At 34.6% G+C, this 18,268-nt stretch overlaps 1 protein-coding gene across 1 annotated transcript in view; it reads left to right on the top strand.

Annotated features, from left to right (window-relative positions):
• Positions 1 to 18,268, top strand: part of LOC107966649 (ankyrin repeat domain-containing protein 30B-like) — a 118,703-nt gene that overhangs the window by 66,804 nt on the left and 33,631 nt on the right. The window contains 9 exon segments of the mRNA XM_054675061.1: positions 2,511 to 2,601; positions 4,813 to 4,841; positions 4,940 to 5,012; positions 10,607 to 10,820; positions 12,103 to 12,271; positions 13,369 to 14,304; positions 15,705 to 15,839; positions 16,087 to 16,154; positions 17,310 to 17,457. Of these exon segments, the coding sequence (XP_054531036.1) occupies positions 2,511 to 2,601; positions 4,813 to 4,841; positions 4,940 to 5,012; positions 10,607 to 10,820; positions 12,103 to 12,271; positions 13,369 to 14,304; positions 15,705 to 15,806 (1,614 nt within the window). The 3' untranslated portion in view covers positions 15,807 to 15,839; positions 16,087 to 16,154; positions 17,310 to 17,457.

The following is an 18,268-nucleotide window of genomic DNA, read 5'->3' as shown; positions in this document are numbered from 1 at the left end:
GTGCCAAGTAGATAACAGCTGCATAGTGCAATTCTGCTAATTTGCAGGATTAATTTTGAGCCAGTGTAGAATAGTGCAAAGCAAAATAAGGCTTAGAAGGCATTAGGAATCTACTTGAGTTCTGAAGTTAAGTTTGTCTAAAAACTAAACGATTTCTCCACATTCATTTATGGGCAACTGTATGATTCTGTGTATATCTAGATGTACAAAAGCTCTAACTGGATTTGAGGAGAAAGAGTTTAAACTGTAGTCTTAGTCTTACTCAACTTGGAACTTGAAAAGATAATTCCTGGGACTCTGAAAGTATTGGCATATTTTGATTATCCAGTATAGATCTGAAGGAACATTTCAGGAGTTGGATAAATATGAGAAATAGGACACCTGTAAAACTATAATAACAACAATTTGGTTGAGTAGTATTTTAATAAGTGGACTTTTTTTTTCACAAATACAACTCTTTGAGTCCATTTATGGCTGCCATGTTTGCAGCCACATAGGTATCAAATAATAATGATGTATTCCAAGGTCACAACTGTGGATGTGGAAGAGATAGCAAAGACCTCACCAGTTAGTTAGAAGCAGCAGCTGCATAGTGGTAACAGTAACGAGTGGATGTCAAAAGATAAGTCTGTATTTGGTTCTGTCACTTACTAGCTATGGGAACTTGGAAAAAAATCATTTAATCTAATCAAATACCAGTAACTTTGTTTATAAAAATAGCGCTCATATCTACCTCTTAGGTGCATGTGATGAAATAATGTTGTAACAAATGTGAAAACATTTTTTAAACTGGAAAGTCTGTATACAAATGTAAGACAAAATGATTAAAGTGGCATTTATGTGAAAGCAGTATTGTTAGCACAAGAATGGGAAGTAAGAACAGGCATGTGGATTTCTAATTTTGGGTAAGGGGATGGTAACTTTCAGCAGGCTACTACTGCAGATTTTCCATAGAAATATAGCAGTTTGGAAAGTGAGACTTTCCTGATGAGATTTTCAATGTTTTGACCTGGAGTAATTTCTTTTTGAGTACCAACTGTGTGCTAGGTAGTGAGTCTCTGAATATCCAAGATGAAAGATTATGCTGCAGTAGTAGGAAGAGAATAACAAATGAAAAACACTTACAAATTACTGTAACTTTTTCTTTAAAACAAAACAGAGAATGTTCCTTAAGAGAAAATTGAAGAACTTTATAATTAGCATGTGTATGGGAGTGGCAGTGGAATTCCATGGTCAGAGTAGATCTTTCTGCAACTGCCATTTAATCTCCCATCTCAAAGATGAGGAGTATGCCATATGAAAGTCTAGGAGGAAGACATTCTGAACAGAGAGGGCAGTGGACCATATTTGTTCATCATTTTGTTCTTAACAACCTAGAATGACTAGGATGCAGAAAGTGGGGTAACCACCAATGTCATCGTCATCCTTATTATTCTAAGGTGAAGAAAAGTCTGCAAATATGTGTCTGTCACATGTTAGATGTTTCACGAATACATGTTTTTATTTTTCTCTTTATATGAAGGCTTGCTCTACTTTTCTGAAGTTATGCCTTAAGAACGAATTGCATACTTTATCTAATGATTGTTTGCTTTCATTTAAAAATAACATAAATATAAATTTTCCTTATGAATCTTTCCTTTTATTCAAGCAGTTCTGTATCAGCAAAAAAGATGTAAAATTATTTTCATTATTTTAAGCCCTTGTTTTCCTAAATGAAACAGCTTTTAACAGAGTTCTATTCCTACTTCGCACGACATACTCTGAAAATTCTCTTCATGCCATGCATAGTTTTTAACCAAAAAAATCTATAATTATGCATATGTCAAATGTTGACTCATATTGTATTTTGTTTGAAATGTCCTATTGTTTTTGGTGAGGACTACAGTGTAAGGCAGATACTTTGAAGTAAATTCCTTTTAAAATATGCACGAGTGAATTTTTTTGCGAATATGATTATTTTCCTTGCTCAGTAACCTAGTCAATAGCCACATGAAAATAAAAGATAAGCGTGATCTACAGAGCATATTTGAGGCTTTCTCTTGAAATGTTTTGGTTTTCAATATGTGAACAGCCTTAAATCTAATTGCCTTTAAAGTTAAAAAATGTGTTTTAAAAAAGACTTTTAATAAAAAATGTGATGCTTGTCATTATTATTTTTAAATTGAAATTATTTATTGAGGCAGGCTGTGGTGGCTCACACCTGTAATCCCAGTATTTTCGGAGGGCGAGGTGGGCAGATCACTTGAAGTCAGGAGTTTGAGACCAGCCTAGCCAACATGGTGAAACCCCGTCTCTATTAAAAATACAAAAATTTAGCCAGGTGTGGTAGCTCACGCCTGTAGTCCCAGCTACTTGGGACACTGAGGCAGGATAATTACTTGGTCTTTGGAGCCGGAGGTTGCAATGAGCCAAGATCATGCCACTGGGCAACCCTGTGAGGCTTCATCTCAGAAAAACAAAATAAAAAAATAGTAAAAAAAGAAATTATTTATTAATATTATCTTTAACAGATTATCTCTGTGAGTGATACACAGAATTATGAGTGTTTACCTGAGGCTACATATCAAAAAGAAATAAAGACAACAAATGGCAAAATAGAAGGTAAGAACCATTTTTTATTTAAAACATCTTTTGTCCAAATGTTTGTCTCAAAGCATGAGGACTGATATACTCTGACAGCCAGAGAAAATTATTTTTTAAATGCATAACATGGAAGAACAAAGGCAGTGAAAGTTATGTGTCTTCTCAGGTGTTGGCAACAGATTATATTGAGAGTGCCAAAAAAGATCTGAATTATTAGTTTAAATTCAACATACTCTAAGACCTGAGGAAAGGTGTAAAACAGGGAATGAAGACTGAGGAAGACAGAGAGTACAGGGAGTACATGAGGGAACAAAAAGCAGGTTAACATAATGGAGAATGGTAAAATAAAAGAACTCTTTAGAGAAAGATAGAGCATGGTTAGAAAGCTGGGAAGAATATAAAGTGACCTTCCATTACCAAAATTTGGCAGAGAATTACAGCAAACATGTTGTCAGTCTTGTCTTTCTCACCGGTGGGAAGGCATTAGGGATGGAAGCACCTGACCATGGAGTGTTGTGTTTTATCTGCAGTATGTGAATATAAGCATATTTGCACAGCCATGTGTGTATGTAATTTGTTATATACACTCAGTATAGACGAGAAGTTTTCACACTTTAGAAAATCAGCTGAATACCTTGTTAACAATGCACGCTGTGACTCAGCAGACTTGGGATTCTGGCATTTTTAATAAATTCTCAAGTGACGCTGTTGCTGGTGGTCCTTTGACCTCACTCTTAAGTAGCAAGGGAACAGCCTTTCCTTTGGAAAAATCTGGAAGAAGGGCAGTTGGATAGAAGTTCAAGCCATAACAGAGTCAAGAGAAAGCATTATATTGCTTTTATTTCTGAGTATGTTTCTGACCAGAGGGGAAAAAAGAGGTAAAGAAATAGTAATTACAGATGTCAGATACTACCCTAATCAAAGAGAAAGAAAGTGTTGGGAAAATTGATTTTAAAAGATGTTGAATGGGAAGAATCAAGACCACAGATGTAGACATTATTTTGGCTAAGGAAGAGGGATTGTGAGGCATGAAACGCAGCAAGAAAGAAGATAGCCAGCCAACTTTGGAGTTTCTGAAAAGGAAATTTGAGTGAATTCACTTCAGATGCATTTACAATATTTGCACTCCAGAAGATTAGATTGTGGGTACTCCAGAGACTACCGGAAGCGGGAGGATTACTAGAATTGGAGTAAACCATGGTGACTCATTAGTATCAGGCATAAAATGTTTATATTTTGTTGATATTAGCTATTCAAATGAGAGATATTTGAATCTAAGAGCATTGGCTTTATTTTTAATGAAGCAAATTGTTTTGGTAAAATTGTTGTTCTATAAAAATCTATTAGACACTTACCATAATAAACAAAGCCAACTAATTTTTAGAAACAAAAAATTACAGAATTTATTACTTGAATTCTAAAATTGTTTTTTAAAATAAATATTGTCCTGATTTAAAAATATAAAATGTTATTTATATGTGAAAAGTATGTTGCCATAAATTTTCAAATAAACACATCAATATTGAAAGCTCATTATACAGTATTTTTTAATGAGTTTTATAGTATTTTTTGCATGAGTGAATCAAGAAAATTTCTGAGGATAAACTAGAGGATACAGCAATGTAGGCATATCATTACACTGCAAGGATATGGGAAACAATGAATATTTTATTTAGTATTATCCATTAAGTAAATATCCAAGCTGATCAATTTGTAACATGTTCAGTGATGAGATGTCAGTTCTGCGTTCAGCTGAACTCTCATCATAACGGTGTACCATCTCAATTGTAGGACAAATTAAAGAACATGATTAATGTAATGATATAAATTATTCCAGTGTATTTCATTGAATATATGGTGTAGGATTCTATATTCAGCTTTGACATTTATTTTTTCCGGGTCATAATTTGCTCCTCTGATCAAAGATCATTTCTCTTTTCATCACTCAGCATATACATATTAATATCAACACATTTTGCATGCACAACACATTCTCACTTTTGAAGTCTTAAGTGCATGTTTGATGAAGCCTAGATTCTTAGTTTCTTCAGTGTATTTCTGTCATGTGAGTGTCCTAAAGAAACATACCGAAAGAAAACCCCCTAAACCTAAAGGAATCATTCTCAAAACTGAGAAAAAGGACTTAGTTAGATACTATCACTGGGTTCATTTGTGGCTGGTTTTGTCATATTTACTTATGACTGATAATAAATCTCTTTTGCTTTTTAGAGTCTCCTGAAAAGCCTTCCCACTTTGAGGTATTGAGTTTTATAAGTTTATCTTGAATTATTTATTAACTATGTATTTTGTGAAGTACACATTCGTTATTAATCATTTTTCTTCCAAACCCATTTAGCCTGCCATTGAAATGCAAAACTCTGATCCAAATAAAGGCTTAGAATGGAAGAATAAACAAACATTGAGAGCAGGTAAATTTTACAGTTCAACTATATTAAAATGAATATTTCAATAGTTGACATATTAATAGTCTCATCTCCCCAATGTTTATTTTTCAAATATTATGGAAATATTTGAGTTAATAATGTCAATAGTGGTATCCACATTTGAAAAACTGATTACTTACAAGAACAAGAATTTTAATTAGTTTTTTTAAAAAGTAGCTTTAATTTCAGGTGTTTCTGCTTTCATGTCCTCATACTGTAATGTTTTGTATTGGGAATGTCTGTATGACTTAAAGATTCAAGAAGGTGTACTTTTAAACTCTAATATTTTTTTCTGTTCAAAAATTGATTCAAATTCTACCCTTTACTGCAGGGAAAGCTTCAATTTTGACATGCCAATTGTGTTTTAACATTGGTTACCTCATGGGACTGTAGTCATTTGAAGCATCCTAAGGAAATCTGTTGTTCTGATTAGCTTACTTTCTGTGTGTGTGTGTGTGTGTGTATGTGTATGTGGTGTGCACGTTTGTGCCTGTGTGCATGTATATGTGTGTTTGTGTGTGGTACCCTTAATTTTTAAAAACTGGGAGAAGTAAGTCCCAGCTACTCAGGAGGCTGAGGCAGGAGAATGGCGTGAACCCTGGAGGTGGAGCTTGCAGTGAGCCGAGATGGCGCCACTGCACTCCAGCCTAGGGGACAGAGCGAGACTCCGTCTCAAAAACAAACAAACAAACAGAAATAATAATAATAATAATAATAATAAATGGGAGAAGTAATCATTTCTTTATGATCATTTTGGTAAAACTGTGATTCTGAAGCATTTGGCTTTGTGTCTTTTCATTGTTTAGAGGTAAACAATTGTCTAAACTGGTTTTTTATATTATTCCTATGCATGCTTAAACATTATACAACATATGTGCACGGTCATAGATAATATGTAGAATTTGTTTTCAACTTCTAATATGTAAATAATTGTACATTGTGTAATTTTCTGTAACATTCTTTGTTTGATCAGCATTATATTGTTAGATCCATCCATAATGTGTAGAATTAACTCTGGTTTTGTTTATATTAGGTTCTTTATAGAATTCCATTATATAACTGCACCACAACTAAAGTTTGTTTATGCAAAAAACAAATATATGAAAATAAAAACAAATGAGATATCAGTCTTCATTTAAGTTGGTTTTTAACTACTGATTTTTGATATATTAGAAACTAAAACTAAAACATTTCAAGTATCACTATGTACAATCATCTACTTTAATAAAAGTGAAAACTGTGACCTGTGGACCATTAAAGCTATGCTGTTGTAACACATTATTTCCCTGAAACAGTGCAGTATAGACTTCACAGTACATATGAACTTCATGGTACATACATGCCACATTTTCTTAATCCAGTCTATCACTGATGGACATTTGGGTTGGTTCCAAGCCTTTGCTATTGTAAATAGTGCCACAATAAACATATGTGTGCGTGTGTCTTTATAGTAGCATGATTTATAATCCTTTGGGTATATATCCAGTAATGGGATCACTGGATCAAATGGTATTTCTAGTTCTAGATCCTTGAAGAATCGCCACACTGTCTTCCACAATGGTTGAATGAATTTACACTCCCACCAGCAGTGTGAAAGTGTTCCTATTTCTCCACAGCCTCTCCAGCACCTGTTGTTTCCTGACTTTTTAATGATCGCCATTCTAACTGGTGTGAGATGGTATCTCATTGTGGTTTTGATTTGCATTTCTCTGATGGCCAGTGATGATGAGCATTTTTTCACGTGTCTGTTGGCTGCATAAATGTCTTCTTTTCAGAAGTGTGTGTTCATATCCTTCACCCACTTTTTGATGGGGTTGTTTGATTTTTTTTAAAACTTGTTTAAGTTCTTGTACATTCTGGATTTAGCCCTTCGTCAGATGGATAGATTGCAGAAATTTTCTCCCATTCTGTAGGTTGCCTGTTCATTTTGTTCACTCTGATGGTAGTTTCTTTTGCTGTGCTGAAGCTCTTTAGTTTAATTAGGTCCCATTTGTCAATTTTAGCTTTTGTTGACATTGCTTTTGATGTTTTTATTCTGAAGTATTTGCCCATGCCTATGTCCTGAATGGTATTGCCTAGGATTTCTTCTAGGCTTTTTATGGTTTTAGGTCTAACATTTAAGTCTTTAATCCATCTTGAGTTAATTTTTGTATAAGGTGTAAGGAAGTGGTCAACTTTCAGTTTTCTGCATATGGCCAGCCAGTTTTCCCAACATCATTTATTAAATAGGGAATTCTTTTCACATTGCTTTTTTTCCAGTTTTGTCGAAGACCAGAGGGTAATTTTCACATTTCAATGAATTTGTCCATTTTGTCTAAGTTGTCATGTTTATTCACATAAATTTTATAATATTACCTTGTATTTTTAAGTATCTGTAGAATCTAAAATAATGTCACATTAACTCATTTCCAAAGTTAGTAATTGTAGCTTTCTCTTTTCAAGAGCTAGTTTGGCTAGATAGACTTTTGCTTTTATTGATCCTCTCAAAGTGTTTGGTATTTTTCAACTCTTCTATCATTTTTGTGTTTTATTAGTTCCATCTCTGATGTTTTAGTTCTCTTTGCCTCGTATTTAAAAAATCTATAGTTGGGAGCTTATCAACAACATAAATTGAATTCTCACAATTTTGGAAGCTGCACAGTTCAAGATCAAGGTATCATCAGATTTTATGTCTGAAGAGGTACCACTTCATGATTCATTGATGCATTCTTTTTCCCTGTGCCCTCACATGGCAGAAAGGGTAAAGAGGCTCTCTGGGGTTATTTCTGTCAGAGCATTAATCCATTTATGAAGGGTTGGCCCTCATGACCTAATTACATCCAAAAACTCCTACCTCCTAATAACATCACCTCTGTGATTTGATTTTGGCATATGAAAATTGCAAGGACAAAGACATTCAAACCAATATGAATATTTATCCTTTCCTCTACTTCCATTGAATTTACTTTATTTTTTTTTTTTAGTTTCTTCAGGTAAAAGTCAAAGTTATTTACTTGAGAGTCTTCTAATGTAGACATTCAATGCTGAAAAGTTTTATTTAAGTGCTGTTGTAGATGCATTTTACAATATCTAATGTGTTGTGTTTTCATTTGAAGTTAGTTCAAAATACTTTCTAATTTTTCTTTTTACTATTTTTGGAACCAACCCAGGGTTATTTGGATGTTAATTCCAAATAACTTAATTTCCAATAGTTGAGTTGTTTCAGGTACATTTTTATTATTGATTTTTAATTTGATTGCTTTTGGGTCAGGTGACATGTTTTGTATGACTTAAATCTTTCTTAATCCTTTTACTAAGATATAATCTAGAATATAGTCCTTGAGTACTTCTGAAGAATGGTGTTAAGTCTACCATATTCTTGCTGACTTTCTGCCTCCTTATTCTACCACTTGAGCAAGGGGTTTAGAAATTTTAGACTATACTTAGGCATTTGTCCATTTCTTTTGCAGTTCTATCTATTTTTGTATCATGTATTTTGAAGCATTTATGTTATTATCTACATAAATATTTAGGACTGTTATGTTTTCTTGATTAAGTGAAACCTTGGTCACTATAAAATCACCTTGTTTATTGCTGGTAATGTTTTTGCTATGAAACGTACTTTGGTATTAACACAACCACTCTTCCTCAGCCTTCTTTTGTCAAGTGTTAGTGTGGTATATCTTGTTTCATCTTTAACCAATTTTTGTCTTTATATTTAAAGTTTATTTCTTATAGGTGTTATACAGGTAGATCTCACTTTTATATACATTCTGACAATCTGCCTTTGAGCAGAGGTCTTTAGACCAGTTGAATTTATAATGTAATTATTGATGTGATAAAAGTTGTCTGTCACCATGCTGTTTGATTTCTGTTAGTCCCAGATCTTCTTTGTTTTGTTTTGTTCTTTTACTGCTTCCTTCAGACTAGTTTAGTAATTTTTATGATTTAGTTTTATATGTATATATATATATGTATATATATATATAGGTATAATGTTTTTTAGCTATTGATCTGGTTGTATATTTCTTCATGATTTAGTCATTTTTTGTGATATAAGTTTATTTGGCTATTAGGTATAACTCTTTGCTTTGCTGTCTTAGTGGCTGTTTTAGGATTTATAGTTTATGGATTTACCTCATCACAACTCACCTTCAAGTAATATTATATCATATCATAGATGGTATAAGAAATTCCAATCGTATATTTTCATTTCTTCACTTCCAGCCAGATACCAGCCTGGATCTGTGGGATTGTAACATTTGTTAAGTTTAGAATATATTTAGCCAATTTTTCCTCAGATGTTTTTTCTGTCTCTCCTTCTACCTCTTTGTGGACTTACGTATTACCTGCTGGGAGTTTGCTCATAGTCCTCTAGTATCTCAAATTTGTGAATCTTTTCTTTCATGATGGCACATCAATCTATGCTCATATCTACTCAGTGTAGCTTTCATCTGCAGCATTGTAACTTGTATCTCTAGAAGTGCAATTTAGTTTTTAAAAGTATCTTCTATTGCTTTACTTATCTTCTTGATTTTTATTGTAGAATAGAGTTACTTATAAACAGCTTGATCCTTTCCATTTTTGCTTTTTATGAGCTGACTCCCCACACCTGAGGCAAGGCCTTTCAAGACTATTGATTTTCCTGTGAAGTCTGAGTCTTCCCAGGCAAATCTATAAAAATAGACACTCTTCTTGGCACTATGTGAGCACCAGGTGTGATTTTCTCTAATTTTATAAGTTCCGCCCTGACCTGGCTTGGTCTTAGGTAGTTTTCTGGCTTACATGCAATCTTCATTATTTTGCTAAATACTGGGAGGCAATTTCCAGGGGTTTCTTGCTTTTGCTTCTGTATCTCTGTCTCCTCCTCAGTGTTCTGTTCTATATTGTCTGTCTCCTATGGTTTTACCAGACTCTAAGCTTTATCACTGTAACCAAGAGAGTCTGGTAGGTTCCACCTCAGTTTTTGTTTCCTGTGTCAGGTCTTGGAATCTCTGTCAAGGCAAGAAGCTGAAACATTCATAAGGTTTGCTTTCCACTTTTTTTTTTTCTGTTTTTCAGGGACTATCATCTTCTTTGCCTAATGTCCACTGTCTAAAAAATTGTTTAGTGTATTTTGTGTGTTTTATTTTTAGTTATTTTAGCTAAGAAGAAAAATCAATACCTGTTGTTCTCTCTTGGCTGGAGGCAGACTACACTAGAGCTTCAGCACATGCCACACACTGGCTAAAATGCTTTTCTTCCCCCCTTGCTCAACTGCTTCCTTTTCAATCTTTGTTCCTCAGTGTAGCCACACATTCCTCGGGGAAATTTTCCATGGGCCTAGTACAGATCCTATTCTTAGCAATCTATTTTCTTACAGTATCTATCTGAATTTATAATTGTAACTTTTCTGGGGCTTTGCTTTTCAGTATATTTTAAGCTAAACAAGAGCAGAGTTTTTTTTCTGTTTAATCTGCAGAGCTTAGTATAATGCCTTCCACATGGTAGGCAATCAATATATATTTGTTGAGTGTATGAGTTAGTGATTGTTAAAATATGCAGCCCTTTACATCCCAAAAGTACTAAAATATTTTATTTCTATCTCCTCCTTGAGACAGATTCAACTACCCTATCAAAAATCTTGGATGCAGTTCCTTCTTGTGAAAGATGAAGGGAACTTAAAAAAGATCACTGTGAACAAATTACAGCAGAAATGGAACAAACGAAAAATAAGTTTTGTGTACTACAAAAGGAACTGTCAGAAGCAAAAGAAATAAAATCACAGTTAGAGAACCAAAAAGCTAAATGGGAACAAGAGCTCTGCAGTGTGAGGTATGACATCCTAGTTTTAAATAAATATTTCAACTATTTATACTAAAAGTATGTAGGATACTTTTTGTAAAAGCTGACTTACCTTCTGAGATTTAACTGGAGAAAAAATCTGTCTTGTAGAGTGTCAAATTCTTTTAAATAATAAAAGTTCTTAAATGTGAATACTTCCACTGATAATTAATGCATATTTATTTAAATCACAATTTTAATGGCTATATAGAAGGCCATTATTTGGAAATACCATTACTTAACAAATTAATTTTTTTGATTTTTAATTTTTTGTATTATAAATGTTACAAGGCATAACTGCATGTAAATCTTTTTCTACCTTTCTAATTATTGACTTGGAATAAATTCTTCAATATAGAAATATTTAGTTAAATTATAGGAAGTTTTTAAAAAGTTCTTTGTTCATTACTTCTAAATTGTTCTCAAGAAAATTTATATTCATTTACAGTTCAACAAAGAGAGTGTGAAATGGCCATTCTTCTCTCTCCAAGAATCAATTTCCTTCCATTATACACTTTTAATCTTAATGTGCATGGAATATAAATAAAATATAATTTATGATTAGTTTATTCAACATTTCTCGCTCTCCTACATAAATAAAATTAATTCAGAGTTCTAGGTTAAAAATACATATTATTTTTATTCTTTAATTAAATATTTATACTCTTTCTTGTTCTAAAGGAGATTTAAAATTTGTTGAAAAATATATAATACTCAACAAGATATATTTAAGTCTTACTAAAAAAGAAACAAAAGGCATATGGGATGACACATATTAGACTCTTTAATCTACTCTGAGATTATAATATTCAAATTATTTTTAGGGATATTTGCCATATTTTATAAGTAGAAATATTTATGTCTAATAAATCTGTAAACTTTTTTAATAAAAAGTAATGTCACTTTAATCAGTTAACTCTAAATGATCTGTCCTCATTGAGGAGTAATTTTGACTGTGTGATATTTTTAAAAAATAATTTTCAACTTATAAATTTACTAGATAGCTTCCAATATTCTTTTCCATAACAGTTGTCAAAGTTACTAGTAACAGAAACTTTCTAACTAGAAGAAGTTTTTTCTCACTGTTTTTCAAGTATGTATGTCATTTGGAAGAGGTTACAGAGTAATGAATACCAGAGAACTAGAAAGAAAAAAAAATTCAGGAATATAGGAATTTTATTGGAGTAATAAACCAGTTTAGGAAGAAGTAGATCTCAAAGTGAATTCTATTTTCTAACAACATGAATTTTAAGATAAGTATGTTTAATGGCAGATTGACTTTAAATCAAGAAGAAGAGAAGAGAAAAAATGTCGATATATTAAAAGAAAAAATTAGACCCGAAGAGCAACTTAGGAAAAAGTTAGAAGTGAAACAACAACTTGAACAGGCTCTCAGAATACAAGATATAGAATTGAAAAGTGTAACAAGTAATTTGAATCAGGTAAATCAATCTCTGGCAAAAATTTTATATTTCTGACTTTATTTCATCAGTATTACTTTTAACATCCCTTTGATTTAGTATGTTATTCAGGTCTAAATCAAACAAAAGTATTGTCTTAAAATTAACTATGACTTTTGTAGCTACAGTTATTTATTATAAATTATGGCATGCAAATAGTATCTTATTTCAGTACAAAGAGCTTTTGAAAATAATGATAATCCCTACCATATACTTAGTGATAATTTATTGGTAAGTATTTTATTCCTAGCAACATAGTTTAGTGTATTTTTCCTAGTTAACATTTAATACTGACTCAAACATTATCAAGAGGAAGCAAAAGTTAGTGTCATAGTAAATAAGCTCATGGTTTTCTAAGTAGGGCTCTCTAGATTTTATCTTCTTTACCAATTTTGTTTTGAAATAGAAGACTTCTTTTATATTTACATATTTACCCAGTAGAATTAACTGAGATTTGGTGGAGAAGTCCTGGATGTAGACTCAGAAGACTTGGAGAAAATCTTACAACTTGATTATATTTTTAATCTTTTCCTTTCAGAATTGTGATAACTAAAAGTGTTTGTTACAATGTCTCAACTTATCAAACATTCATAGATATAATTCTTACAATTAACTATATTTTTTAGAAAAACAGAATATCTAGAGTATATTCTCAGGAAAAAGGAACTGAAAGAGCTTCCAGAAATATTATCTGTCTAAATATATGCAGCACTAAGGCTCTTAGTATGGGATCTTGTATAGGTTAGACATCAGAGTGTAAACCCAATTTTCGTATGTAGTCAGATTGATTAATCTTTTATTTTATGCTTTTGAGCTTGTTGTAATTCAGGGAAAGTTTTTTTTTTTTTCAATTCTGAGGCTCTTAAAAATTCTCTAGTCATTTCTCTTTTACTTTCATGAATTCGTTGTCTCCAAATAAATGTTTGAACTTTGGGGAATTTATGCTCTATAGCATTTGAAGTTTTGATTCAATGGTTCTTCAACTGATACCTACTTATAAAAACCCTTTCATTGTATAAACGTACAAGTTATTCTTTAATTTCAGAGGAACTATGATATGCCATTTTATTGAGTGCTAGTTAAATGTTTATTTTGTTTTATTTGTTTCTCATACTTATGAAAGTGAAAATGATCTCTTTCATGAAAATTGCATGTTGAAAAAGGAAATTGCCATGCTAAAACTGGAAGTAGCCACACTGAAACGTCAACACCAGGTGAAGGAAAATAAATACTTTGAGGACATTAAGATTTTACAAGAAAAGAATGCTGAACTTCAAATGACCCTAAAACTGAAACAGAAAACATTAACAAAAAGGGCATCTCAGTATAGAGAGCAGCTTAAAGTTCTGACAGCAGAGAACACGATGCTGACTTCTGAATTGAAGGAAAAACAAGACAAAGAAATACTGGAGACAGAAATTGAATCACACCATCCTAGACTGGCTTCTGCTTCACAAGACCATGATCAAAGTGTCACATCAAGAAAAAACCAAGAACTTGCTTTCCACAGTGCAGGAGATGCTCATTTGCAAGGAATAATGAATGTTGATGTGAGTAATACACTATATAACAATGAGGTGCTCCATCAACCACTTTATGAAGCTCAAAGGAAATCCAAAAGCCCAAAAATTAATCTCAATTATGCAGGAGATGATCTAAGAGAAAATGCATTGGTTTCAGAACATGCATAAAGAGACTGATGTGAAACACAGTGTCAAATGAAGAAAGCTGAACACATGTATCAAAATGAACAAGATAATGTGGACAAACACACTGAACAGCAGGAGTCTCTGGAGCAGAAATTATTTCAACTAGAAAGCAAAAATAGGTGGCTTCGACAGCAATTCGTTTATGCACATAAGAAAGTTAACAAAAGCAAGGTAACAGTTAATACCCAGTTTCCTGAGATGAAAATGCAACGTCATCTAAAAGAGAAAAATGAGGAGGTATTCAATTATGGTAACCATTTAAAAGAACGTATAGATCAATATGAAAAAGAGAAAGCAGAAAGAGAAGTAAGTATCAAAAAATATAAATACTTTTCAACCTTCCTGAAAGAAAATGGCCTTGGCTAAATGCTGAATCTAGTTGAATATATATATATATATATGTATAAATAGATGATGAATGTACTTACTATATCAGCTTAGAAACATGCCTCATTTCCACCAAATGAAAGTGAAAGCTAAGAGACGTTTTACTTTGAGTAAAGGCATTGTGTCACTGATGAAATTATAAGAGTTTAAGTTAAAGATTTTTAATAGATTAACATTAATGACATTGGCTTATACTGCTGAAATAAAGGTTTTAATGTCTCTTTGTGGCCACATTTTTTGACTACAATGAAGCAGAAAAATGGGAATGCCCATATCAGCAATTAGTATTTTGAAATTAAGATTCAGTTCAGCAATTTACATTGACAGTTAATTCTAAATTTTCCAGAGGAACATAAGTGTATTTGAAGTATATTTTGAAGTGTACATTTCTGCATCTTGTAATAACACGTTTTTAGTAGCTTTTTATATATTTTAGTTGGTAGAATTTTATTTTCATTTATGTCAATTTGACTTAATCTGAACATATTTGAATTTGAAATTATGTATTTTTAAAACTTCTCAATTTTTTAAAGGCATCTGTGTTTTGTTAAATAATACCTTAGGACAAATGTAGTGGATTTTAGCAATATCAAATTTGATTTAATCACCCCACTGGTATTCATAATTTATTTTGAATATTGTTACAAATCATTTGCTCATAATTTCTATTTCAAGGCTCAGAAACTATCATGTGGATAGAACTTTGTCCCACAGAAAGATGATTGTAGCTATCTGTGATTTATTAGCTTTGCATTGGATCCCCATTTTTCAATTCATAAGGGGTGGCAGGGTTCATGTATAGTACAAAAGAAGTGAGTAGAGGAGAGAAACACAGGAGCTGAGGTCAGGAGGGATGTGGAGACCAGGTTACCAAGGGCCTGTAAAGTTCGAAATAAAAATACTTTTATTCTGAGATAAAAATCTATTGGAAAAATTTCAGCAGGTGATTGAATATGTGAGGAACTTTGATGTTGATTTGTGCTTCTAATACAGAAGAAAGAAAGAATTCCACTGTGTAGAATTTACCACCACTAGTCCTGCCGTTTTTTTTTTTTTTTTTGAGACTTCAGTAAGTTGTGAAGAATTACAGATTCATTAAGGGAAAAAATTACTAGTGGGATGAATCTTGTGTCTAGTAAGACAGTACCAATTTGGCAGAAAGATTACACCTTCTTGTGTCCTTAAGTAAATTCACTAACAAGCAGCAATGTGCACAAATGAAGAAAATAAACTGAATCAATATATTTGGGGATACTTTTGAAAGTAAATATTGTTAATTTGATAAGATGATTTACAAAATCAAAAACATGTCTTGTCAGGTCATTGTGAGACAACTTCAAAAAAAATTGGCTGATCTTAATAAACAGTGTGAGGCTTCACTAGAGGTTACATCACATTCTCACTCTCTGAGGCATCAATAGAGGCTACATCACATTATCACATTAATCTCAAAGGTGAGATACAGGATTTAATGAGGAAATGGTTTCAAATCAAAAGTCAAGTGTGTGTTAAATGTAACATGCCAACAGTGAGTCTATAACTGGTTAAATAATATAAATTGTTTTATGATACTAATATCCATGGGAAAACTTCTTTTATATGTTCATTATAATTAGTTTTATTACAATTTTATTATTTTTATAATGTGCTTATTTTTAAAACTGTGGCTGTCATTCTGCAATGTTTTTCTTTTTTTTTCAGATTAAACAGTAAAGTTTATTGTGAACATTTGCTTCTTTTTCCATTTTAAAGTTAAACAAGAAGAAAAGGTAAAATGAAAAGAAATAACCAAAAATTTACTTCCCAGGATAGGATGTACAGAACTAAAATGATAAAAGTCATATAACAATGGTACCCTAAACCACCCACCTCACAGCATAGGGCAGAGATGTCCTGGCAGTGCTTCTGGTGTGTGGGATGGGGGTAGAATCCCATGCATGAGAAGGGGACAGGTCCTTTCTTCACGAGACCAGTCTTTGCTCCAGAAATGAATCCTTATCATGAATCCCTGACACGTTCAGTGTTTTCAGTTATTTTTCTTGGCTGTAGGAATGTCACAGTGGACTGTAGAGTGTCATACATAGTTTTCAGTAAAATACTGGACAATAGAGTTTATAGTCTCCCATTTAAGTACAAGCCTAGACAGACAGGAACACTTTTATATACTTATAAAAACACAAATTTCCTTGTCTTGTGGAAATAAATCCCAACTATTGAACCTTCTAGTTAACAGATTGACAACCCTATACTTGGTTCAGGATACTTTCTCCCCTCTTTTCTCTCTTCCTGTCCCAAGACTCCAAGTTCCTGTCTTATGGTTAGCTAGGAGAAACTATCCACAAACACGCACACACACACACACACACACACACACACACACGCCTCTACCCTTGGGGTGATGCACAATGCTTTTTTTATTATTATTTATTGATCATTCTTGGGTGTTTCTTGGAGAGGGAGTTGTGGCACGGTCATAGGATAATAGTGGAGAGAAGGTCAGCAGATAAACACGTGAACAAAGGTCTCTGGTTTTCCTAGGCAGAGGTCCCTGCAGCCTTCCATAGTGTTTGTGTCCCTGGGTACTTGAGATTAGGGAGTGGTGATGACTCTTAACGAGCATGCTGCCTTCAAGCATCTGTTTAACAAAGCCCATCTTGCACCGCCCTTAATCCATTTAACCCTGAGTTGACAGCACATGTTTCAGAGAGCACGGGGTTGGGGGTAATGTTATAGATTAACAGCATCCCAATGCAGAAGAATTTCTCTTAGTACAGAAGAAAATGCAGTCTCCTATGTCTACTTCTTTCTACACAGACACAGTAACAATCTGATCTCTCTTTCTTTTCCCCACATTTCCCCCTTTTCTTTTTGACAAAACCGCCATCATCATCATGGTCCGTTCTCAATGGTGGCTGTCTCTTCAGAGCTGTTGGGTACACCTGCAGAAAGGCTGTCACTTCACACTTGGAAGATTGCACAACGTCCAGGCAGAGGCGCTCCTCACTTCCCAGATGGTGTGTCATCCGTGCAGAGGCGCTCCTCACCTCCCAGGCGATGGGCAGCCAGAGAAAGGTGCTCCTCACTTCCCAGATGGGGAGGCCGGGAAGAGGCACTCCCCAGTTCCCAGATGGGGTGGCGGTCAGGCAGAGGCGCTCCTCACCTCCCAGATGGGGCGGCTGGGCAGAGGCGCTCTTCACTTCCCAGAGGGGTGGCCGGGAAGAGGCGCTCCTCAACTGCCAGACCGGGTGGCCGGCCAGAGGAACTCCTCACCTCCCAGACGATGGGTGGCTGGGGAGAGGTGCTCCTCACCTCCCAGATGGGGTGGCCATGCAGAGGCGCTCCTCACCTCCCAGACGGGGCGGCCAGGCAGAGGCACTCCCCACTTCCCAGATGGGGTGGTGGCTGGACAGGGGTGCTCCTTACATCCCAGATGGGGCAGCCGGGCAGAGGCGCTCCTCACTTCCCAGATGGTGTGTCGTCTGTGCAGAGGCGCTCCTCACCTCCCAGATGATGGGCAGCCGGGCAGAGGCGCTCCTCACCTCCCAGATGATGGGCAGGTGGGCAGAGGCACTCCCCACTTCCCAGATGGGGTGGTGGCCAGACAGGGTGCTCCTCACATCCCAGATGGGGCGGCCGGGCAGAGGCTCTCTTCACTTCTCAGATGGTGTGTCATCCGTGCAGAGGTGCTCCTCACCTCCCAGATGATGGGCAGCCGGGCAGAGGCGCTCCTCACCTCCCAGACAGGGCAGCTGGGCAGAGGTTCTCCTCACTTCCCAGATTGTGTGTCATCCGCGCATAGGCGCTCCTCACCTCCCAGATGATGGGCTGCCAGAGGGAGGCACTCCCCACCTCCCAACCAGGGCAGCCAGGAAGAGGTGCTCCC

The sequence above is a fragment of the Pan troglodytes genome, chromosome 22 (assembly GCF_028858775.2).
Source record: "Pan troglodytes isolate AG18354 chromosome 22, NHGRI_mPanTro3-v2.0_pri, whole genome shotgun sequence".
In the NCBI taxonomy this organism is placed as follows: Eukaryota; Metazoa; Chordata; class Mammalia; order Primates; family Hominidae; genus Pan; species Pan troglodytes.
The sequence above is the reverse complement of the archived record's forward strand: the minus strand, read 5'-3'. Positions and strand labels throughout refer to the sequence as shown.